General features: G+C 48.5%; 1 protein-coding gene across 2 annotated transcripts in view; it reads right to left on the bottom strand.

The window, feature by feature from the left end:
* BICDL2 (BICD family like cargo adaptor 2) overlaps positions 1-18,519 on the bottom strand; it is a 33,254-nt gene extending 14,735 nt beyond the window's left edge. The window contains exons 1-3 of one of the 2 annotated variants that reach the window (XM_077273660.1): positions 18,369-18,519; positions 8,720-9,023; positions 8,177-8,392 (exon numbers count right to left, since the gene is read on the bottom strand). In XM_077273660.1, the coding sequence (XP_077129775.1) occupies positions 8,177-8,392; positions 8,720-9,010 (507 nt within the window). In that variant the 5' untranslated portion in view covers positions 9,011-9,023; positions 18,369-18,519. Of the gene's footprint in view, positions 1-8,176; positions 8,393-8,719; positions 9,024-18,165; positions 18,188-18,368 lie in introns of those variants that run through there. The other variant, XM_077273661.1, reaches the window with a different exon arrangement.
* Positions 18,520-25,372: the final 6,853 nt, after the last annotated feature.

Below are 25,372 nucleotides of genomic sequence, written 5' to 3'. Positions count from 1 at the left end.
AATACATGGAAGGGCAAGAAGGCAAGGATTTTTCAAAGGCACATTTGGACAATTTGAGAACTAAGTTGTTCTCCCGGAGGTGCTGCAGAATTTGACGGACGTGTTCTCCTGAAGATCTGGAGAGAATATCAGGATATTGTCAAAATACACAACCACAGAAACATAGTGGAGTTCCTGGAAGATATCATTATGAACTCCTGAAACACAGTGGGTGCGATACACAACATGAAGGGCATGACAAAAAACTTGGTAGTAACCGTCACAGGTATTAAAAGCAGTTTTCCATTCGCCACCCTTAAGGATACAAATCAAGTTGTAAGCCCCTCGGTGACCCGATTTAGAAAAGATCTTAGCTCCCCAGATTCTGTCAAAAAGCTCAGAAATCAAAGGCAAAGGATACTTGTTCTTAATTTTGTTTTTGTTAAGACCTCTATAATCTATACAACGGCATAGGGAACCATCCTTCTTGGTCATGAAGAAGAAACCGGCACCAGCAGGAGAAGAGGACTTACAAAATCCCCTGGCTAAATTCTCTTGGATGTATTGAAACATGGCTCGGGTCTCAGGTAGGGATAGGGAATACACCTGTCCTCGGGGAGAAGTGCCAGGTAGGTCAGCGGGACAATCATGAGGCCTGTGGGGTGGCAGGACCTCAGCCTTCTTTTAGCAGAAAACATTTGTAAAGGCAGGATAATGGACGGTCAAGAAGGCAAGGTTCAAAGAGATAGGAGGCAGAGTCTTGGGAGTGACCTTGGCTTGGCAGTTGGAAGCACAGTACGATCTTCAGTGAAGTACCTGACCGGAGGACCAATCAATAACCGATCCATGCAGAAGCAGCTATAGAAGACCCAGGAGCAAAAAATTCACTGATCTTCTTGGTAGGACACACACCTAACTAGCAGAGTAATGAATTGAATGGGTTCAGCCAGGAGTTGTTCGACAATGGAAGCAACAGTCAGGGGATGATCCAGCCATTTGTTTAGGGAGCTGAAGTCAATGGATGAGATCATAGAATCGTAGAATGTTATAATTGGAAGGGACCTCCAGGGTCATCATTACCAACTCCCTGCTCAATGCAGGAGTCACTAAACCATCTCAGACAGATGTCTGCCAGCCTCTGATTGAAGAATTTAATTGAAGGAGAACTCATCTCCTCTCATGACAGCCTGTTTCACTCATTGATCACCTTTCTAATATCTAATCTGTGTCTCCTCCCTTTCAGTTTAATTCCATTGCTTCTCGTGTATCCATAAGCAAATGAGAATAAGGACAATCCCTCTACACTGTGACAGCCCTGCAGATATTTGTAGATAGCTATTAAGTCTCCTCTTAGCCTTCTTTATTGCAGGCTAAATATTCCCTGATCCTTTAATCGTTCCTAGTATTACATACTTTGCAGTCCGCTCACCATCCTTGTAGGTCTTCTCTGAATTTGCTCCAATTTATCAATGTCTTTTTTAAAATGTGGAGCCCAGAACTGGACATAGTATTCCAGATGAGGCCTGACCAAGGAGGAGTAGAGGGGGATAATTACTTCACATGATCTAGACTCTATGCTTCTCTTAATATATCCTAGAACTGTATTTGCCTTTTTTGCTGCTTCATCACACTGTTGACTCATGTGCGGTCTGTGATCTATTAGTATACCCAAGTCTTTTTCACACGGGCTGTTACTTAGTTCTATTCCTCCCATTCTATAGATGTAATTTTCGTTTTTCTTGCCCAAATGTAGAATCTAGATGCTTATCTAGATCCTTCTGAATCCCTTATCTGTCTTCTCTAGTGTTAGGGTACCGTCACACTCAGCAACTTTCCAACGATCACGACCAGCGATACGACCTGTCCGTGATCGTTGGAAAGTCCTTGTGTGGTCGCTGGAGAGCTGTCACACAGACAGCTCTCCAACGACCAACGATGCCGAAGTCCCCGGGTAACCAGGGTAAACATCGGGTTACTAAGCGCAGGGCCGCGCTTAGTAACCCGATGTTTACCCTGGTTACCATTGTAAATGTAAAAAAAACCAAAACACATACTCACATTCCAGTGCCTGTCATGTCCCCAGGCGTCCGCTTCCCTGCACTCCTCCTGCATCCTGTGTAAGCGCGGCCGTAAAGCAGAGCGGTGACGTCACCGTTGCGCTCTGATGTACGGCCGGCCGGCGCTGACACAGGATGCAGGAGGAGTGCAGGGAAGCGGACGCCCGGGGACGTGACAGGCACCGGAATGTAAGTATGTGGTGTTTTTTGTTTTTTTTTACATTTACAATGGTAACCAGGGTAAACATCGGGTTACTAAGCGCGGCCCTGCGCTTAGTAACCCGATATTTACCCTGGTTACCAGTGAAGACATCGCTGCATCGGCGTCACACACGCCGATGCAGCGATGTCAGCGGGAGATCCAGCGACGAAATAAAGTTTCAAACGATCTGCTACGACGTACGATTCTCAGCGGGGTCCCTGATCGCAGTAGCGTGTCAGACACAGCGAGATCGTAAGTATATCGCTGGAACGTCACGGATCGTACCGTCGTAGCGACCAAAGTGCCACTGTGAGACGGTACCCTTAGCTATTCCTCCTATCTTTGCATTGTCTGCAAATTTATTCAGTTTACCTTCAGTTCCCTAAGGGTATGTGCACACGTCAGGATTTCTTGCAGAAATTTCCTGAAGAAAACCGGAAATTTTCTGCAAGAAATCCGCATTTTTTTTGGCATTTTTTTTTAGCATTTTGCAAGCGTAATTAGCTTGCAGAATGCTAAAGTTTTCCAAGCGAACTGTAGCATCGCTTGGAAAACTGACTGACAGGTTGGTCACACAAACATACTGTTTGACAAGTGTGACCAACTTTTTACTATAGATGCTGCTTATGCAGCATCAATAGTAAAAGATAGAATGTTTAAAAATAATAAAAAAAAAAAAAAAAATGGTTATACTCACCTGCAGACAGCCGATCTCCTCAGCGGCGTCCGTTCCTATAGATGGTGTGGTTCAGGACCTTCGATGACGTCGCGGTCACGTGAGCGGTCACATGACCGGTCTCGCGACCAATCACAAGACAGCGACGTCATCGCAGGTCCTTCACCACGCCATCTATAGGAACCGAAGCGCCAGCATGCAGCGGTGAGAGGCGGGAACACTCAGGGGGCCATCGAAGGTGAGTATATGACTTTTTTATTTTAATTCTTTTTTTTTTTACCAATTATATGGTGCCCAGTGCGTGGAGGAGAGTCTCCTCTCCTCCACCCTGGGTACCAACCGCACATAATCTGCTTACTTCCCGCATGGTGGGCACAGCCCCGTGCGGGAAGTAAGCAGATCAATGCACTCCTAGGTGTGCGGAATCCCCGCAATTCCGCAAATTTAATGAACATGTTGCTTTTTTTCCCGCGATGCGATTTTTTCGTGGAAAAAAATGCAGCATGTGCACAAAATATGCGGAATACACTGAAAATAATGGGAGGCATATGTAAGCGTTTTTTCATGTTTTTTTTGCGTTTTTATCACGTTTTTATAGCGAAAAACCACAAAAAAAAACAACAAAAAATACTGAACGTGTGCACATGGCCTTAGCTAGATCATTTATAAAAATGTTGAACAACTCTGGGGCCAGGACAGAGCCTTGTGGTACCCCACTTGTAACACTAGTGCCAGGACAGAGCCTTGTGGTACCCCACTTGAAACACTCTTCCAATTGGATGTGCAACCACATATTACCAAACTGAGTATGATCACTGAGCCAGTTATGAATCCACCTAACTGTAGCTTGGCAATCCCATAATTTGTCATTTTTCCAATAAGGATAGTATGAGATACTTTATCAAACTCTTTGCTGAAGTCGAGATATACTATATCAACCGCATTTCCCTGATCCAACCAGTCAGTGATTCCATCAAAAAAGGAAATTCGATGAGTCTGGCATGACTTGTTTGCTACAAGCCCATGCTGGCTCCGGTTAATTACTGTATTCTTATCCAAGTACTTACATACATGCTGTTTAATAATTTGTTCAAATATCTTTCCTGGTATAGAAGTAAGGTTCACTGGCCTGTAATTTCCTAGCTCTTCTTTCCTTATTTTAAGATAGGGACAACATTTGTCCTTCTCCAATTTTTGGGGACTTCTTGTGTTTTCCAGGATTTTTCAAAGATTCTGGCTAGTGGTTCTGCAATTTCCTCTGCTAAATCTTTCAGTACCCTAGGATATAATTCATCTGGACCAAGAGATTTAAATTCATGTGAATTAGCTAAGTGTTCCCTCGCCATCTCTCTGTTTATGGATAGTGGGGATTCTTTTATTTCTTTCATGGCACCATGAAGATCTTCATCTGATCTAGATGAATTAAGTTACCGGTGGAGCCAGAATCAAGATGGGCAGCGATTTAGAGGGACATCACCTGCCATGTCAAGGTAATTTCAGACAATAGTCTTGGACAGCAATTACACTCACTCCGGCTAACCCTAGGTGTTTCCTGGTTTCACTGGGCACTGGCGACCAAAATGCCCCTTGCCTCCACAATACATACAAAAAGTAGTCTCTGTAGTTCCACTTCTGTTTCTGCACAGAAAGTGCAGTCTGCTCAACATGCATTGGTTCAGAAGCTGGTGGTGTCACTTTCCGTAGCAAAGAAGCCCAGAAGTTTGGAGCCAGTCTGGGATGTCATTTGGCATGAGAAGATGCAAAAGTTTGTTCCAGATCTCGGTCATGGAAGTGGAGCTCAATTCTGGTGGCCAGGTGTATAATGGCATCCAACAAGGAAGGTAAGTCTCTGCCACCAGCTAATCCTAAATTTAATGAGACGGGCCCTGCCAGAAGTTAGCTACTAGAGCTTCTTTGTTCCAAGCTAGCTTTGCCGCCAAGGTACGGAAGCCTAAGGAATTCTTAGGTTCAAAAGAGATGAAGCAGCTGAGAAGATAGGGCCTGGAACCTCACAAAACGCACGGAACATCTCCTGGAACTTCTCCACATCGCAGGTCTCCATACCACAACGCTCCCAAATAGGGCTTGCCGAGGTCAGGGCTTATTCAGAACAAGCACAAAGTGAACGTAAGAAATCACACACACCAAATAGGAAATACCATATACAGTTGTGCTCAAAAGTTTACATACCCTGGCAGAATTTTTGCTTTTTTTGGCCTTTTTTCAGAGAATATAAATGATATCGGCAAAACTTTTTCTTCACTCATGGTTATTGGTTGGTTAGTGGTTGAGTGAAGCCATTTATTGTCAAACTACTGTGTTTTCTCTTTTTAAATCATAATGATGACCCAAAACATCCAAATGACCCTGATCAAAAGTTCACATACCCCATTTGTTAATTTGTGTATTGCCCCCTCTAACATCAATGACAGCTTGAAGCCTTTTGTGGTAGTTGTGGATGAGGTTCTTTATTTTCTCAGATGGTAAAGCTGCCCACTCTTCTTGGAGAAAAGCCACCAGTTCCTGTAAATTCCTGGGCTGTCTAGCATGAACTGCACGCTTGAGATCTCCCCAGAGTGGCTCAATAATATTGAGGTCAGGAGACTGAGATGGCCATTCCAGAACCTTGACTTTGTTCTGCTTTAGCCAATGACAGATCGACTTGGCCATGTGGTTTGGATCGTTGTCATGTTGGAACATCGAAGTACGTCCCATGCGCAGCTTCCGGGCTGATGAGTGCAAATTTGCCTCCAGTATTTGCTGATAACGTGCTGCATTCATCTTTCTTTCAACTGTGACCAAGTTTCCTGTGCCTTTGTAGCTCACATATCCCCAAAACATGAGTGACCCACCTCCGTGCTTTACAGTAGGAATGGTGTTCCTTTCATCATAGGTCTTGTTGACCTCTCTCCAAATTTAATGTTTATGGTTGTGGCCAGAAAGTTCAATTTTGGTCTCATCATTTCAAATTACCTTGTTCCAGAAGTTTTGAGGCTTGTCTCTGTGCTGTTTTGCATATTGAAGGCGAGATAGTTTGTGGCATTTGAACAGTAATGGCTTTCTTCTGGTGACTCGACCATGCAGCCCAGTTTTCTTCAAGTGCCTCCTTCTTGTTCATCTTGAAACAGTCACACCGCTAGTTTTCAGAGTCCTGTATTTCAGCTGATGTTATTTATGGGTTTTTCTTAGCAACCCGAACACTTTTCCTGGCAGTTGTGGATGACATTTTTGTTGGTCTACCTGACCGTGGTTTTGTTTTTACAGAACCCCTGATTTTCCATTTGTTAATCACAGTGTGAACGCTGCTGACTGACATTTTCAATTCCTTGGATATCTTTTTGTTTCCCTTTCCTGTTTTCTCCAGTTCAACTACCTTTTCCCGTAGATCCACTGACAATTCTTTTGCTTTCCTCATGACTCACAATATAGAAATGTCAGTGGCTGGATGAAAGACGCCAGAGTCTGTCTGGATCCCAGAAACTCACTCAGCTTACATGCACACACACTGATTACAAGCAGGTGAGGATGTTATCTTTAGTAGCCATTCACACCCATGTGTGTCAACTTCTGTGCATGTTATTGCCCGACCTGCAGCAAGTAATGTAATTCTCAGAGTGTGCGCACTATACAATGAATTGTGGCCATCGATCCACTACCCCTGAGGAAACAACAGTGCGAAACCCACGCTGACGTCCTGGACAGTGTAGCCTGATGATGGCGGCTGTGGCTTCTGCATCTGGTGCAGGCTGGTTACGTGTAATCCTACGGATACAGCTGGTGATTTATACACGATGTGGCCACCTGCTCGGATACTTGTGCCGCCAACCCTGAGCGCGGCGTAGCATTATGGCGGTTTTGTATCTTTCTTTCTGTGTGTAATACGGAGAGAATTATCGGGTTATTGGTTATTGCTCCAGGTTATTTATATACTTGCGACTGACACCAGAGAACAACACCGGGTGACATGGCCAGAAACCAGGAGGACAGGATGGTGCGGACGACATCGCTCCAGCCTGATATTGCAATGCTTCCCCCAGTCCTGAGGATTACAGGGCGGAGGAGACTGCGGAGCCGGCAGCTGTCACCCCGGATTAGAGGATTACAGGATGGGGGCAGCGTGTCCTCATTACTGCTACACGGGCGCAGCTAAGCAGTATCTAAGCCCGAATACGGCACATCTCTGCTCTGCTGCTGTATCTAATCCCCTCCTGTGTGATACTGACTGCTGAGCCGTGTATCTAATCCTCTCCTGTGTGATACCGACTGCTGAGCCGTGTATCTAATCCTCTCCTGTGTGATACTGACTGCTGAGCCGTGTATCTAATCCTCTCCTGTGTGATACTGACTGCTGAGCCGTGTATCTAATCCTCTCCTGTGTGATACTGACTGCTGAGCCGTGTATCTAATCCTCTCCTGTGTGATACTGACTGCTGAGCCGTGTATCTAATCCTCTCCTGTGTGATACTGACTGCTGAGCCGTGTATCTAATCCTCTCCTGTGTGATACTGACTGCTGAGCCGTGTATCTAATCCTCTCCTGTGTGATACTGACTGCTGAGCTGTGTATCTAATCCTATCCTGTGTGATACTGACTGCTGAGCCGTGTATCTAATCCTCTCCTGTGTGATACTGACTGCTGAGCTGTGTATCTAATCCTATCCTGTGATACTGACTGCTGAGCCGTGTATCTAATCCTCTCCTGTGTGATACTGACTGCTGAGCCGTGTATCTAATCCTCTCCTGTGTGATACTGTCTGCTGAGCTGTGTATCTAATCCTCTCCTGTGTGATACTGTCTGCTGAGCCGTGTATCTAATCCTCTCCTGTGTGATACTGACTGCTGAGCTGTGTATCTAATCCTCTCCTGTGTGATACTGTCTGCTGAGCCGTGTATCTAATCCTCTCCTGTGTGATACTGACTGCTGAGCCGTGTATCTAATCCTCTCCTGTGTGATACTGACTGCTGAGCCGTGTATCTAATCCTCTCCTGTGTGATACTGACTGCTGAGCCGTGTATCTAATCCTCTCCTGTGTGATACTGACTGCTGAGCCGTGTATCTAATCCTCTCCTGTGTGATACTGTCTGCTGAGCTGTGTATCTAATCCTCTCCTGTGTGATACTGTCTGCTGAGCCGTGTATCTCATCCTCTCCTGTGTGATACTGACTGCTGAGCCGTGTATCTAATCCTCTCCTGTGTGATACTGACTGCTGAGCCCTGTATCTAATCCTCGTTGGCTGTATCTAAGCCACGGATGTGTGGTACCTGTGCCAGCTGCTCCACCAGACGCTGGTTCTGTTCGGACAGCTCCTGCACAGCGGTGGCGCTCTCGCGGCCGCACTCTTTGTGCTCGGACAGCAGTTGTCGGACCTGGTGTCGGGCCTCGGACAAGTCGCTCTCCAGGTCTGTGATTTGCGCTTTCCATTCACCGTCCTTCGCCTCCATCTTCAGGCGTAAAGCGTGCTTCTCCTGCTCCAGACGCTGCAACACAAAGGCACTGCATCAGACACGATGTGACAGCAGAATAGTGAGTGCAGCTCTGGAGTATAAGACACAATGTGACAGCAGAACAGCGAGTGCAGCTCTGGGGGTGACTGGAGGATAAGTAATGATGTGACAGCAGATCAGCGAGTGCAGCTCTGGAGGTGACTGGAGGATAAGTAATGATGTGACAGCAGATCAGTGAGTGCAGCTCTGGGGGTGAGCAGAGGATAAGACATGATGTAACAGCAGAATAGTGGCCGCAGCTCTGGAGAGGGCTAGAGAATAGGATAGTATGTAGCAGCACATGTAGGAATGTGGCCTCACCTCCCGTGTGCCGCGCAGTTCCTCCTCCAGACTCTCTCGGCTCTTCTCCAGGTAGTCATTCCTCTCCAGAAGTGCTTTGCCCAGTTCTGCTGCCAGAAGCAGGTCCTTGTCCTTCCTCTCCAAGGCGAGGCTCAAGTCCTCCTCCCCGCGCTCTTCATCATCTTCCTCCAGGTAAGATGGGCGCCTTTCTATCAAGAAGGGGTAGAAATGTTCCTCCATGGTGGGAGAAGCCATGCCACCATCCCAGCTGTGGGGGTCGCCTTCTCGACTCTCCTCGTCTCCTGAGGTCATGAGATGGATGAAGCTGGAAACAAATACAATGAGGAGAGGTGAAAGAGCAACCAAAGTGTCAGGACCCCCTAACAAGGAGCCTTAGACCCAGCAGAAAGTGATCATATTGTCAGGACCACCCAACGAGGAGCCGTTGACCCTGCAGAAAGTGGCCAAATTGTCAGTACCCCCCAACGAAGAGCTGTAGATCCTGCAGAGAGCACCAAAGTGTCAGGAACCCCCAATGAGGAGTCGCAGACCCTGCAGAGAGCAAAGTGTAAAAACCTCTCAATGAGAAGCCATGGAGCCCCCCACTATGGAGCCATAGACCCTGCAAATAGTGCCCAAAATATCAGGAGCCCCAACAAGAAGCTGAAAACCCTGAAGAGAGCTGCCAAAGTTTCCGGACTCCCCAAAGAGCGTTAGACGCTGCAGTGAGTGTTCAAAGAGTCGGGACTCAGAAACAAGGAGTGAAAAACCCTGCAAAAAGTGGTCCAACTGTCAGAACCCCCAAAGGAGAGCATAAACCCTGTAGAGAGTGGCCAAAGTGTCAAGATCCCCAACGAGTAGCTGTAGACCCACCAGAGAGCAGATTAAGTGTCTGGACCCCTCAATAAGAATCCGCTATAGACTCTGCAGAAAGCACCCAAGATTTCCAAATCTCCCATTGAGGAGCTCAATGACACCACCAACCACCTCTTACCACAACCAAGGAGACATACACACTGTATAGAGCAGTCATGTCCAGACCACCCATTGAGGAGCAGTGGACCCTCTACCCCACTATGAACCATAGACCCATCAGAGAACAGCTGAAGTGTCCAACCCCCCACTGAGGAGCCATAAACTCCACAGAGAGCATCCAAAAAGCAGCTGAAATGTCCAGACCTCCACAGAGAGTGGATAAAAAGTCTGGACCCAGCAATGAGGATAGCAGCCACGTTGTCCAGAACCCCACCAAGAAGCTACAGACCCTGCAGGGAGTGGCCAATGTATCTGGAACCCTCACTGAGGAGCTGTGGACCCGCAGGCTGTGGCCAATGTATCTTGAACCCTCACTGAGGAGCTGTGGACCCTGCAGGGAGTGGCCAATGTATCTGAAACCCTCACTGAGGAGCTGTGGACATTGCAAGGAGTGGCCAATGTATCTGGAAGCCTCACTGAGGAGCTGTGGACCCTGCAGGGAGTGCCCAATGTTTCTGGAACCCTCATTGAGGAGCTGTGGACCCTGCAGGGAATGGCCAATGTATCTGGAACCCTCACTGAGGAGCTGTAGACCCTGCAGGAAGTGACCAATGTATCTGGAACCCTCACTGAGGAGCTGTGGACCCTGCATGAAGAGGCCAATATATTTGGAATCCTTACTGAGGAGCTGTGGACGCTGCAGGGAGTGACCAATGTATTTGGAACCCTCACTGAGAAGCTGTGGACCCAGCAGGGAGTGACCAATGTATCTGGAACCCTCACTGAGAAGCTGTAGACCCTGCAGGGAGTGACCAATGTATCTGGAACCCTCACTGAGGAGCTGTGGACCCTGCAGGGAGTGGCCAATGTATCTGGAACCCTCACTGAAGAGCTGTGGACCCTGTAGGGAGTGACCAATGTATCTGGAACCCTCACTGAGGAGCTGTGGACCCAGCAGGGAGTGACCAATGTATCTGGAACCCTCACTGAGGAGTTATGGACCCTGCAGAGAGAGGCCAATGTATTTGGAATCCTTACTGAGGAGCTGTGGACCCTGCAGGGAGTGGCCAATGTATTTGGAACCCTCACTGAGAAGCTGTGGACCCAGCAGGGAGTGACCAATGTATCTGGAACCCTCACTGAGAAGCTGTAGACCCTGCAGGGAGTGACCAATGTATCTGGAACCCTCACTGAGGCGCTATGGACCCTGCAGGGAGTGGCCAATGTATCTGGAACCCTCACTGAAGAGCTGTGGACCCTGTAGGGAGTGACCAATGTATCTGGAACCCTCACTGAGGAGCTGTGGACCCAGCAGGGAGTGACCAATGTATCTGGAACCCTCACTGAGGAGCTGTGGACCCTGTAGGGAGTGACCAATGTATCTGGAACCCTCACTGAGAAGCTGTAGACCCTGCAGGGAGTGGCCAATGTATCTGGATCCCTCACTGAGGAGCTGTGGACCCAGCAGGGAGTGACCAATGTATCTGGCCCACAACCAATGAGTAGCTACACAAAATGGCAAAAGTCCAGCAACCCAGTGAGGAGCAGTCAAAATGTCTTTCTCCAGCTTTCTGCCTGGTGTAGCCAGTCTCGGCCGGTCTCTTTTTCTCTCTGGCTCTCGCGGCTCTGGCAGGACATGTTGGGATATGTTGTAGCACCGGTGCTGCTCCCACAGAGGCAGGAGGTGAGGGCCACTTACCCTGTGTTCGTCCACCTTCCTTGTTTGCAGCGTATGACAGCATAATGGCTGACAGGAGGAAGGGCGTCCTATGGTAATTAGAGGACAGAATTTGCGATCAGCACCTGATGAAGCGGCTAATTAAACTCTCAACACTTGGAAATTCACCAGTGATGAAAGTGCAGATTCCCAGGACAGAAAGTGACTCAGACAAACCCGACTGGAAATACTGCCCATATTGGCGAGGCCTGCGCAGGTGGCGTGCAACTGTGTGTCACATGGAAATCAGATCGTCAGCCCCGGGCATTTTACTGAGAAATTCCGAAAAACAACACGAATGGCACGTTGTGAGCGAGATTACAGGGGAGCATAGTTAGCAACACATAGAAATAGACAGCAGACATGACGGCCACACAGACAAACGACCCCAAGAAGTTTGTGAACCCTTATGCCAAATAACACATCCACACATCAGGAACCCAGCAGATTGGATACATCACAGCGAAACCCAGAACCCAACGGAGCAAAACCCAGGACCCAGCGCAGCAAAGCCCAGGACCCAGGGTGGCAAAACAAGGGACCCAGGGCGGCAAAACCTGAGACCCAGGGCGGCAAAACCCGTGACCCAGCATGGGATAGCCCAGGACCCAGCACAACCGACTCTAGACTCAGTATTGTGAGCCAAAGACCCAGCATGGAGAGCCCAGGATGAAGGGCTCAAACCCAAGATCCAGCACGGGGTGCCAAGGGCGAAGGGTTTAAGATCCAGCATAGGGTGCCAAGGACGAGGGGGCCTGGCCTGCACAGAAGGACAGAACACTTCTCAGGGGACCTGGAACTCAGCACAGGTTGGTCTGCAACAAGTTAGAGTGGACGGATGGATCACACAGGAAAGCCAGCACAGTCCGCGTACCAATTTAATTGTACCCGTCTGTTCCCACGGCCGCCGCTTCACCGCTATTTCATTCATATTTTTTCTGTTTGTCACATTTTTAAACAGAAACACAAAACGTTCCCGGACTTTCTTCAGAGCGCAGCGACATGAATAGCAGCTCATTGTATGTCAGGAATGTCGCCCTGTGGGTGTCGTGCTCCAGACTGACAGCCCCTCCCCGTCACCTGCCGGCACTGTCACCTCAGCAGCACCTGTCCCCGTGATATGAGGATTGGGATTGGACGGTTTCTGCAGCACATTTCTCAGGGTGTGCGTCGTCCAGGACAAGTCCGACCAGCGCAGCGGGTGTGACGATACTGAGAGGCTTACACAATGCAACACACAATGGTTCCAGGCCAAAATCACGTCACTGCGAGACACAGACACCGCTGCACACCGAGGACAACCGGCAACTGGTGAGAACAAGAGCCAAATATCACTGCTGCCAACGGTAACATGACCACGAGAACCAATATCATCAGACACTTGAACAATATAACAAAGAAAAGGAGATAACACATGTAACACAGATGCACCTGTGTAATATCACACGTGTAATACAGACCCTCCGTGTAATAACACATGTAATACAGACCCTATGTGTAATATCACAAATTTAATACAGACCCCCGTGTAATATCACCTGTGTAGTACAGACTCACGTGTAATATCACACGTGTAATACAGACTCCCCGAGTTATATCACACATGTAATACAGACCCCATGTGTAATATCACAAGTCTAATACAGACCCCCGTGTAACATCACCTGTGTAATACAGACCCCCCTGTGTAATATCACAAGTGTAATAGACCCCCCCGTGTAATATCACCTGTGTAGTACAGACTCCCGTGTAATATCACACGTGTAATAGACTCCCCGTGTAATATCACACATGTAATACAGACCCCATGTGTAATATCACAAATCTAATACAGACCCCCGTGTAATATCACCTGTGTAGTACAGAATCCCATGTAATATCACACGTGTAATACAGACTCCCCGTGTAATATCACACATGTAATACAGACCCCATGTGTAATATCACAAGTCTAATACAGACCCCCCATGTAATATCACCTGTGTAATAGACCCCCTGTGTAATATCACAAGTGTAATAGACCCCCTGTGTAATATCACACATGAAATACAGACCCCATGTGTAATATCACAAGTCTAATACAGACCCCCCATGTAATATCACCTGTGTAATACAGACCCCCCTGTGTAATATCACAAGTGTAATAGACCCCCTGTGTAATATCACCTACAAATGCAGACCCCCTGTGTAATACAAACCCCCGTATAATATCACCTGTGTAATACAGAATTCCGTGTAATATCACACATGCAATACAGACCCCCAGTGTAATATCACTTGTGTAATACAGACCTCCAGTGTAGTATCCCCTGTGTAATACAGACCTCCATGTAATATCACCTGTATAATACAGACCCCGCGTGTAATATCACAAGTGTAATACCCCCAGTGTAAAATCACCCATGTAATAAAGACCCCCAGTGTAATATCATGTTTAATATAAAACCTGTGTATAATATCACCTGTGTAATACAGACTCCCTATGTAATATCACCTGTGTAATGCAGACCAATGTGTAATATCACACATGTTAATAGACACTCCCCCATGTAAGGATACTTTCACACTTCCGTCTTAAGACATTGCAATGCGTCGTTCTGTACAAAAAACGCATCCTGCAAAGTTGCCCGCAGGATGCGTTTTTTGCACGTAGACTTGTATTACCGATGCATCACGACGTATGGACACACGTTCCATACATCGTGGCACTGGATGTATCAGTAATTGGCGGACCGTCGTCACAAAAAAAAAAAGTTCAATGTAACGTTTTTTTGTGCGACGCGCCCGCCATTTTCGACCGCGCATGCGCGGCCGAAACTCCGCCCCCTCCTCCCCGCTCATCACAATGGGCAGCTGATGCATTGTAAAACTGTATCCGCTGCCCACGTTGTGCTAAATTTAGTACAACGTCCGTCGGTATGTCGGGCCGACGGTTTGCTACGGCCCCGTACCGACGGAAGTGTGAAAGTAGCCTAATATCACACTTGTAATATCACACGTGTAATACAGATACTCCCACATGTAATACACACTCCTCTGTGTAATATCACGCATGTAATACAGACACTCCCCGTGTAATATCACACGTGTAATACAGACACTCCCCCATGTAATATCACATGTGTAATACAGACACCCCCCCTCATGTAATATCACACATGTAATACAGACACTCCTCCATGTATTATCACACTTGTAATATCACATGTGTAATAGACACTTCCCTGTGTAATATCACACTTGTAATACAGACACTGCCCCATATAATATCACATATGTAATACAGACACTCCACAGAGTAATATCAGTGTAATACAGATATTCCCCTGTGTAATATCACACGTGTAATACAGACTCTCCCCATGTAATATCACATGTAATAGACACTCCCCCATGTAACAGCACACCTATAATACAGACACTCCCCTGTGTAATATCACATGTAATATCACACTTTTAATACAAAATCTCCCATGTAATATCACACCTGTAATGCAGACACTCCCCGTATAATATCAAAAGTGTAACAGACACTCCCCCGTGTAATATCACACGTGTAATACAGACATTGCCCAGTGTAATATCACACATGTAATACAGACACTCCCCCGTGTGATATCACATGTTTAATACAGACACTCCCCCATGTAACATCACACCTGTAATATAGAAACTCCCCCGTATAATATCAAAAGTGTAATAGACACTCCCCCATGTAATATAACACATGTAATACAGACACTGCCCCATGTAATATCACACTTGTAATATCACACGTTTAATACAGACACCCCCGTGTAATATCATACTTGTAATGCAGACACTCCCCCATGTAATATCACACCTGTAATACAGACACTCCCCGTATATCAAAAGTATAATACAGACACTCCCCCGTGTAATATCACACTAGTAATATCACACGTGTGATACAGACACCCCCCCGTGTAATACAGACACTTCCCCGTGTAATATCACACATGTAATACAGACACTCCCCCGTGTAATATCACACTTGTAATATCACACGTGCAATACAGACACTCCCTCGTGTAATACTGACACTCCCCCGTGTAATATCACATATGTAATACAGACACTCCCCATGTAATATCACATGTAATAGACACTCCCCCATGTAACAGCACACCTATAATACAGACACTCCCCTGTGTAATATCACATGTAATATCACACTTTTAATACAAAATCTCCCATGTAATATCACACCTGTAATGCAGACACTCCCCGTATAATATCAAAAGTGTAACAGACACTCCCCCGTGTAATATCACACGTGTAATATAGACTCTCCCCATGTAATATCACATGTAATAGACACTCCCCCATGTAACAGCACACCTATAATACAGACACTCCCCTGTGTAATATCACATGTAATATCACACTTTTAATACAAAATCTCCCATGTAATATCACACCTGTAATGCAGACACTCCCCGTATAATATCAAAAGTGTAACAGACACTCCCCCGTGTAATATCACACGTGTAATACAGACATTGCCCAGTGTAATATCACACATGTAATACAGACACTCCCCCGTGTGATATCACATGTTTAATACAGACACTCCCCCATGTAACATCACACCTGTAATATAGAAACTCCCCCGTATAATATCAAAAGTGTAATAGACACTCCCCCATGTAATATAACACATGTAATACAGACACTGCCCCATGTAATATCACACTTGTAATATCACACGTTTAATACAGACACCCCCGTGTAATATCATACTTGTAATGCAGACACTCCCCCATGTAATATCACACCTGTAATACAGACACTCCCCGTATATCAAAAGTATAATACAGACACTCCCCCGTGTAATATCACACTAGTAATATCACACGTGTGATACAGACACCCCCCCGTGTAATACAGACACTTCCCCGTGTAATATCACACATGTAATACAGACACTCCCCCGTGTAATATCACACTTGTAATATCACACGTGCAATACAGACACTCCCTCGTGTAATACTGACACTCCCCGGTGTAATATCACATATGTAATACAGACACTCCCCCGTGTAACATCACACTTGTAATATCACACATGCGATAGACACTCCCCTGTGTAATACAGACACTCTCCTGTGTAATATCACACAAGTAATACACACTCCCCCATGCAATATCACACATGTAATACAGACACTCCCCCGTGTAATATCACACTTGTAATATCACACGTGCAATACACACACTCCCCTGTGTAATACAGACACTCCCCCATGTAATATCACACTTGTAATATCACACGTGTAATACAAACACTCCCCCGTGTAATAGACACTCCCCCCGTGTAATAACACACGTAATAGGACATTCCCCCATGTAATATTACACGTGTAATACAGACACTCCCCGTGTAATACATACATTCCCCCGTGTAATATCACACATGTAATTCACACACTCCCCATGTGTAACATCACACATTTAATATGTGTAATATACACATCCCCCGTGTAATACAGACACTCCCCCGAGTAATATCACAAGTGTAATACAGACACTCCCCCGTGTAATATCACACATGTAATACAGACACTCCTCTGAGTAATATCACACTTGTAATATTACACGTGTAATACAGACACTCCCCGTGTAATACATACATTCCCCCGTGTAATATCACACATGTAATTCACACACTCCCCATGTGTAACATCACACATTTAATATGTGTAATATACACATCCCCCGTGTAATACAGACACTCCCCCGAGTAATATCACCAGTGTAATACAGACACTCCCCTCAGTAATACCAGTCTAATACAGATACTCGCACGTGTAATACAGACACTCCCCCATGTAATATCACACTTGTAATATCACGTGTGGTACAGACACTCCCCCATGTAATATCACACCTGTAATACAGAAACTCCCCCGAATAATATCACATGTGTAATAGACACTCCCCCATGTAATATCACACGTGTAATACAGACACTCCCCCGAGTAATATCACACGTGTAATACAGACACTCCCCCATGTAATATCACACCTATAATACAGAAACTCCCCTGAATAATATCACACGTGTAATACAGACACTCCCCCCATGTAATATCACACGTGTAATACAGACACTGCCCCGTGTAATATCACACATGTAATACAGACACTCCCCCCATGTAATATCACGTGTAATAGCCACTCCCCCATGTAATATCACACGTGCAATACAAACACTCCCCTGTGTAATACAGACACTCCCCCATGTAATATTACACGTGTAATACAGACACTCCCCGTGTAATATCACACTTGTAATATCACATGTGTAATACAGACACTCCCCCGTGTAATATCACACCTGTAATAGACACTCCCCCGTGTAATATCACATGTGTAATAGCCACTCCCCCATGTAATATCACATGTAATACAAACACTCCCCCGTGTAATATCACACATGTAATACAGACATTCCCCCAAGTAATATTACACGTGTAATACAGACACTCCCCCCCATGTAATATCACAAGGGTCACAATTGCAAGTGCAATGTGAGAAACCTGCGCATCAATACCCGGCACTCGGGACCAGAGTGTGCGGCTGGATAGAAACACATGCAGCTGAACGCTCTGGTCCTGAGTGCCGGCGGCAGTGCCGGGTATTGATGCGAGTGTGACCCCGGTCTAATACAGACACTCCCCCCGTGTATTATCACGCATGTAATTCACACCTTGCCCCCCTGTCCAATATCAAGGTGTGACGTATCACATACCAGGTATTACACGTACTGGAGCCATTTTCCAGGTGTCACACAGAAGTTTCCGTCCCGTGCAGTATGAGGATTGATTGTGCGGAGAGGAGAGGATTGCACGGGATCGCTGACATAGGCTGTGGCGAGGTCCTGGAGGAGTCGGGCAGGACGCGCACACACATTCCCTATGTCGCCAGTACATGCAGGGCAGCGAGGCCTCTCACCTGAGCAGTCTGGGGGTCCCGGGACCATCTCCGTGTGAGCAGCTGTCTCTCGCACTCTTCCTGACTCTCTCCTCAGATGTCAGGTGTGGCTCCACAGGGAGGAGACCAGAGACGACAGCCGGGAGCCTCCCTCATCTGCACACAGGTCTGCTCCACCTGCAGACAGCACGGAGATGACAGCACGGAGAAGTCAGCTCGTCCTCGGCGTCAGCCGCGACCTGGGAATTAGCACGGGCTAAGGATTAGTGGATCCGCTCTGAGCCCTGACCACAGAGGATTAGCACATGGCTCTGCGAGGATGCCCCCCACATTCAGCCATAGGGGTGACAAGGCCGGACGCCAAAGCTGAGCCCTGTAGTCCCCGCTCATCAGACCTCGGCAGTCTAAGGCTATGTTCACACGCTGCGTTTCTTTCTGTAGGCAAAATCTGCTCTCTTGGCAGGAAAGAAGCTGCTTACAAAAAAACGGTTCTGCTGCGAATGTGAGAAGGTTTAGTGCCCAAAAACCCAACTGATCCTCCGGAGGTTTCTGCACCAAAAACTGATACCTGCTGTTGTGAGATTGTAAGCTGCGATCTCCAGCCATTACGGATGAGTGCAGAAGTATTCACTCCCTCGTGTCCTCAGAGGATTGCATGCTGCGATCTCCAGCCATTACAGCTGATTGCAGAAGTAGTCACTCCCTTGTGCCCTCACAGAGGATGGTATGCTGCGATCTCCAGCCATTACGGCTGAGTGCAGAAGTATTCACTCCCTCGTGTCCTCACAGAGAATCGTATGCTGCGATCTCCAGCCATTATAGCTGATTGCAGAAGTATTCACTCCCTTGTGCCCTCACAGAGGATGGTATGCTGCGATCTCCAGCCATTACGGCTGAGTGCAGAAGTATTCACTCCCTCGTGTCCTCATAGAGGATGGTATGCTGCGATCTCCAGCCATTACGGCTGAGTGCAGAAGTATTCACTCCCTCGTGTCCTCATAGAGGATGGTATGCTGCGATCTCCAGCCATTACGGCTGAGTGCAGAAGTATTCACTCCCTTGTGCCCTCACAGAGGATGGTATGCTGCGATCTCCAGCCATTACGGCTGAGTGCAGAAGTATTCACTCCCTCGTGTCCTCACAGAATTGTATGCTGCGATCTCCAGCCATTACAGCTGATTGCAGAAGTAGTCACTCCCTTGTGCCCTCACAGAGGATGGTATGCTGCGATCTCCAGCCATTACAGCTGATTGCAGAAGTAGTCACTCCCTTGTGCCCTCACAGAGGATGGTATGCTGCGATCTCCAGCCATTACGGCTGAGTGCAGAAGTATTCACTCCCTCGTGTACTCATAGAGGATGGTATGCTGCGATCTCCAGCCATTACAGCTGATTGCAGAAGTAGTCACTCCCTTGTGCCCTCACAGAGGATGGTATGCTGCGATCTCCAGCCATTACAGCTGATTGCAGAAGTAGTCACTCCCTTGTGCCCTCACAGAGGATGGTATGCTGCGATCTCCAGCCATTACGGCTGAGTGCAGAAGTATTCACTCCCTCGTGTCCTCACAGAGAATTGTATGCTGCGATCTCCAGCCATTACGGCTGAGTGCAGAAGTATTCACTCCCTCGTGTACTCATAGAGGATGGTATGCTGCGATCTCCAGCCATTACAGCTGATTGCAGAAGTATTCACTCCCTTGTGCCCTCACAGAGGATGGTATGCTGCGATCTCCAGCCATTACGGCTGAGTGCAGAAGTATTCACTCCCTCGTGTCCTCACAGAGAATTGTATGCTGCGATCTACAGCCATTACAGCTGATTGCAGAAGTAGTCACTCCCTTGTGCCCTCACAGAGGATGGTATGCTGCGATCTCCAGCCATTACAGCTGATTGCAGAAGTAGTCACTCCCTTGTGCCCTCACAGAGGATGGTATGCTGCGATCTCCAGCCATTACAGCTGAGTGCAGAAGTATTCACTCCCTTGTGCCCTCACAGAGGATGGTATGCTGCGATCTCCAGCCATTACGGCTGAGTGCAGAAGTATTCACTCCCTCGTGTCCTCACAGCGAATTGTATGCTGCGATCTCCAGCCATTACAGCTGATTGCAGAAGTAGTCACTCCCTTGTGCCCTCACAGAGGATGGTATGCTGCGATCTCCAGCCATTACAGCTGATTGCAGAAGTAGTCACTCCCTTGTGCCCTCACAGAGGATGGTATGCTGCGATCTCCAGCCATTACAGCTGATTGCAGAAGTAGTCACTCCCTTGTGCCCTCACAGAGGATGGTATGCTGCGATCTCCAGCTATTACAGCTGAGTGCAGAAGTATTCACTCCCTCGTGTACTCATAGAGGATGGTATGCTGCGATCTCCAGCTATTACAGCTGAGTGCAGAAGTATTCACTCCCTCGTGTCCTCACAGAGGATGGTATGCTGCTATTTCCAGCCATTACAGCTGAGTGCAGAAGTATTCACTCCCTCGTGTCCTCACAGAGGATTGTATGCTGCGATCTCCAGCCACCACAGCTGAGTGCAGAAATATTCACTCCCTCGTGTCCTCATAGAGGATGGTATGCTGCAATCTCCAGTCATTACAGCTGAGTGCAGAAGTATTCACTCCCTCGTGTCCTCATAGAGGATGGTATGCTGCGATCTCCAGCCATTACAGCTGAGTGCAGAAGTATTCACTCCCTCGTGTCCTCACAGAGGATGGTATGCTGCGATTTCCAGCCATTACAGCTGAGTGCAGAAGTATTCACTCCCTCGTGTCCTCACAGAGGATTGTATGCTGCGATCTCCAGCCATTACGGCTGAGTGCAGAAGTATTCACTCCCTCATGTCCTCACAGAGGATGGTACGCTGCGATCTCCAGCCATTACGGCTGAGTGCAGAAGTATTCACTCCCTCGTGTCCTCACAGAGGATGGTATGCTGCGATCTCCAGCCATTACGGCTGAGTGCAGAAGTATTCACTCCCTCGTGTCCTCACAGAGGATTGTATGCTGCGATCTCCAGCCATTACGGCTGAGTGCAGAAGTATTCACTCCCTCATATCCTCGCAGACGATGGTATGCTGCGATCTCCAGCCATTACGGCTGAGTGCAGAAGTATTCACTCCCTCGTGTCCTCACAGAGGATTATATGCTGCGATCTCCAGCCATTACGGCTGAGTGTAGAAGTATTCACTCCCTCGTGTCCTCACAGAGGATGGTATGCTGCGATCTCCAGCCATTACAGCTGAGTGCAGAAGTATTCACTCCCTCATGTCCTCACAGAGGATTGTATGCTGCGATCTCCAGTCATTAAGGCTGAGTGCAGAAGTATTCACTCCCTTGTGCCCTCACAGAGGATGGTATGCTGCGATCTCCAGCCATTACACCTGAGTGCAGAAGTATTCACTCCCTCATGTCCTCACAGAAGATGGTATGCTGCGATCTCCAGCCATTACAGCTGAGTGCAGAAGTATTCACTCCCTCATGTCCTCACAGAGGATGGTATGCTGCGATCTCCAGCCATTACGGCTGAGTGCAGAAGTATTCACTCCCTCATGTCCTCACAGAGGATGGTATGCTGCGATCTCCAGCCATTACGGCTGAGTGCAGAAGTATTCACTCCCTCGTGTCCTCACAGAGGATGGTACGCTGCGATCTCCAGCCATTACGGCTGAGTGCAGAAGTATTCACTCCCTCGTGTCCTCACAGAGGATGGTATGCTGCGATCTCCAGCCATTACGGCTGAGTGCAGAAGTATTCACTCCCTCGTGTCCTCACAGAGGATGGTATGCTGCGATCTCCAGCCATTACGGCTGAGTGCAGAAGTATTCACTCCCTCGTGTCCTCACAGAGGATGGTACGCTGCGATCTCCAGCCATTACGGCTGAGTGCAGAAGTATTCACTCCCTCGTGTCCTCACAGAGGATGGTACGCTGCGATCTCCAGCCATTACGGCTGAGTGCAGAAGTATTCACTCCCTCGTGTCCTCACAGAGGATGGTATGCTGCGATCTCCAGCCATTACGGCTGAGTGCAGAAGTATTCACTCCCTCGTGTCCTCACAGAGGATGGTATGCTGCGATCTCCAGCCATTACGGCTGAGTGCAGAAGTATTCACTCCCTCGTGTCCTCACAGAGGATGGTACGCTGCGATCTCCAGCCATTACGGCTGAGTGCAGAAGTATTTGCAGCGCCCCAGAGTTCTGGTCGTTGCAGTACTGTGGCTCTGCCGCTAAGGGGAGCCATGGTACGTTCGATGGCACCGAAGGAGTTCCTCCAATCAGGTATCACAGACACCAATATGTTTCACAGCTGGGCCTCCGGGGGGAGCTAAGGGTGCTATTCATTAGGCCACTCCCCACCATAGTGGGTAAACTGGGGGTCAGGCAGAAAGTTAGGGAGAACGCTGACGGGATTGAACGGAGCAACACCCTGTGGCAGGGGGTGTTGTGAAGGGAGAGACTGTAGGGTCTCTGCCAGGGGTGGGATCCTGGCAGAGGCTTGGCATTGAAAGAACGTAACGGGTCCGCGCAGGCTCCTGGAAGCGGCGGGACTCAAGGAAAGGACTAGAAGCGAGATAGATTGTGCTGAGTGAGAAACGAGATCAAGCAGAAGGAGAATACCAGCAGGGGTTGTGCTGAAAGAGGCAGCACCTTGCTGAGGCGCAATACCGGTGGCCGGAACGCCGAGGGAGTGGATTAGAATACAGCTTCAAGCCATACTCCAAACAGCGGCAGGACAGTCGGTCTCAGGCGGGCTGTCTACCACATATCACCTATGAAGTCTTGGGGGGCAATTGCGGGAGAGGGGCGTCTCTAGGGTCCCGGAAGAACTCCAGGCCTACCTGACAAACGGGTGCCATTCCAACCTGAATACAGGGAAGGGGTGGATTACAGAGGAACATCAAATCGAGTTGTGAGGGAACTTAAGAAACAGACACAACCGTTGTGGGGTCACTTTCCGTGAGCACAGCAGGGAAGGACTACAACACATAGCGCTAGAAGGAAGGCACAGATTTCCACCTGAGAGGAGGGCTCTGGAGGTGCCATTGGACCGGCTGGACTTGCGCAGCCTGGTGAACCGTATTCTGGACTGAGGACTCAGAGATCTCCAGTAAAGAGGTAAAGAGACTGCAAACTGGTGTCCTCGTTATTTACCGCGACTTACACCCCACAACTGCACCGCTACATCGCTATCATTACTACCACCTATTTCACCGGACGTCCCCCACTGACGGACAGGGCCACGGACCGGGTCTAGCCACCGTGACAACCCCCAGAGCAGAGACTCAGAGGCCCGGCTCCGGGTACCCCTCGGCCCTGCGGCGGTGTGGGGGCGCTCCAACTTGGCGTCACGAACAGGATCTACTTAAGCCTGAAGAATCAGGTCATGTGTGCCTAGAGACTGTACTTTGTTGTGCTTGGACTGTACTTTATTACAAAGACTGTGCTGCGCCATTAGCCGCCAAAAGTTCCCGCCAAAAGGCGCCGCCATTGCTACACCCAAGGGGAAGGAGGGCGTGTTATGGGCGGAGACTCCCAGTGTGGCGCGAGAAATGGCTACCGCCCCCTGCACTTCTGGCTGCAGAGGAATGACTTGCCCCAAAGCAGAAGAGAAACACCCCTTGATATGCAACGGCGAGAGGCTGGTGACGGAGAAGCCCGACCTCAGAGAAATGGCGGAGCTAGGTGCATGCACTGCCACCGACTATCAGGCAGCGATGATGAATGGCGAGTGCCTGAGCGAGGAAGAAGCAGTTCAGGACTGCCTTTCTTCACCGGAGATGGACCGGAAGCATGCGGATCCGACAGCGGAGTTACGTCCACCGATCCCGACCTCGGAGTTAGAGGAGGAGGAACCACAGCCAGCGGAGCCGAGTCCGAGCATCCCATTGGAGGAGCCCCGGTCCGGGCTGCAGCAGACTCCAGTGTCCTCGTTAACGGACCAGAGCAACGCCGGTGGAACCACATCAGGCGCAGGTATGGGCGGCGCCCCTACTCCCCTGGACGGTTCTGCTCTCCCGACCGATCCTCCCCACAACAGTAACCCCGCGTTTACAATCGACCGGGCGGTTCTCACCCCCGGCGCGTTGGGGAAGTTGTTACCACCATTGCCAACCAGGTGGGGAGAGCCCATAGAAATGGACCCAGGAGGGGTGATGTTCCGATGGGATGTTCCCTGGGTCGAGCAGGATGGGATTCCAATGGAAGGTCTCACTATTGCGATACTTACCTGGGACCAATACAAACAATGCGTGCTCCAGCATTGGGGACAGCGCACCGAAGTTGAAAGACGGGAACTGCAGAGCAAAAAAATGATCTACGATGGGACGGATGCTGTCAGGCGAGGGACGGTGGCGGCATTCCACCCAAAGAAGGGGTGGGGTTCCATTTGGGAGTCGGGTCTACCTACTGGCATCTTCGTTGCCAGCTATGATGTGGAGACTCCCTGCTGTGATCGAGAAGGTGAACCACTCCGGGAGGGGGATCAGGTGACGTATACCCGTCACTGGAACACACAAGGATGGCGTGCCCGGAAAGTTCAGCGATACGAGTCTGAGAGAATGGCACCTGTGGCCCCAACTGTGGTCAATCCAGGGCTGCCAGACCTTGTTACTGTTTCTACTGTACGCTTTGTAGCAGCTCCTGAACTTGCCGACAGAGTTAGGCTTCAAATTCAGACAGCAGGCGACCAGGTGGTCCCTGCGGAGCTTGCCGCTGGTGTCCGTGCTACAGTGGCCGGGGTTCAGGAGCCCCAGCCACCGGAAGAAGAGTAAACCTCGGAAACCTGAAAATGTAAATAGTTACTATTTGTTCTTTTGAGTTGTTGCTAAACCCGCCCAGGGTTAATGGATCCCTTTGTTGACCCGGGATCCCTGTGTTGTTCTGAGTTTTCCTAAAATTTTTGCACAAGTTTAAAGAACTGCAGAAATCATGGACTGTGCATGATTCGAACTTCCCTTGTAAATAGTTTGCACCTTCTTAAAGGTGCTCCCTACTGGTTTTAGCCAAAGACACTTTGCGAAGATATTTGCCCT

This window comes from Ranitomeya variabilis, chromosome 7, assembly GCF_051348905.1.
Source record: "Ranitomeya variabilis isolate aRanVar5 chromosome 7, aRanVar5.hap1, whole genome shotgun sequence".
Classification (NCBI taxonomy): domain Eukaryota; kingdom Metazoa; phylum Chordata; class Amphibia; order Anura; family Dendrobatidae; genus Ranitomeya; species Ranitomeya variabilis.
Note: the sequence above shows the minus strand (reverse complement) of the source record. Positions and strands in the feature narration are given on the sequence as shown.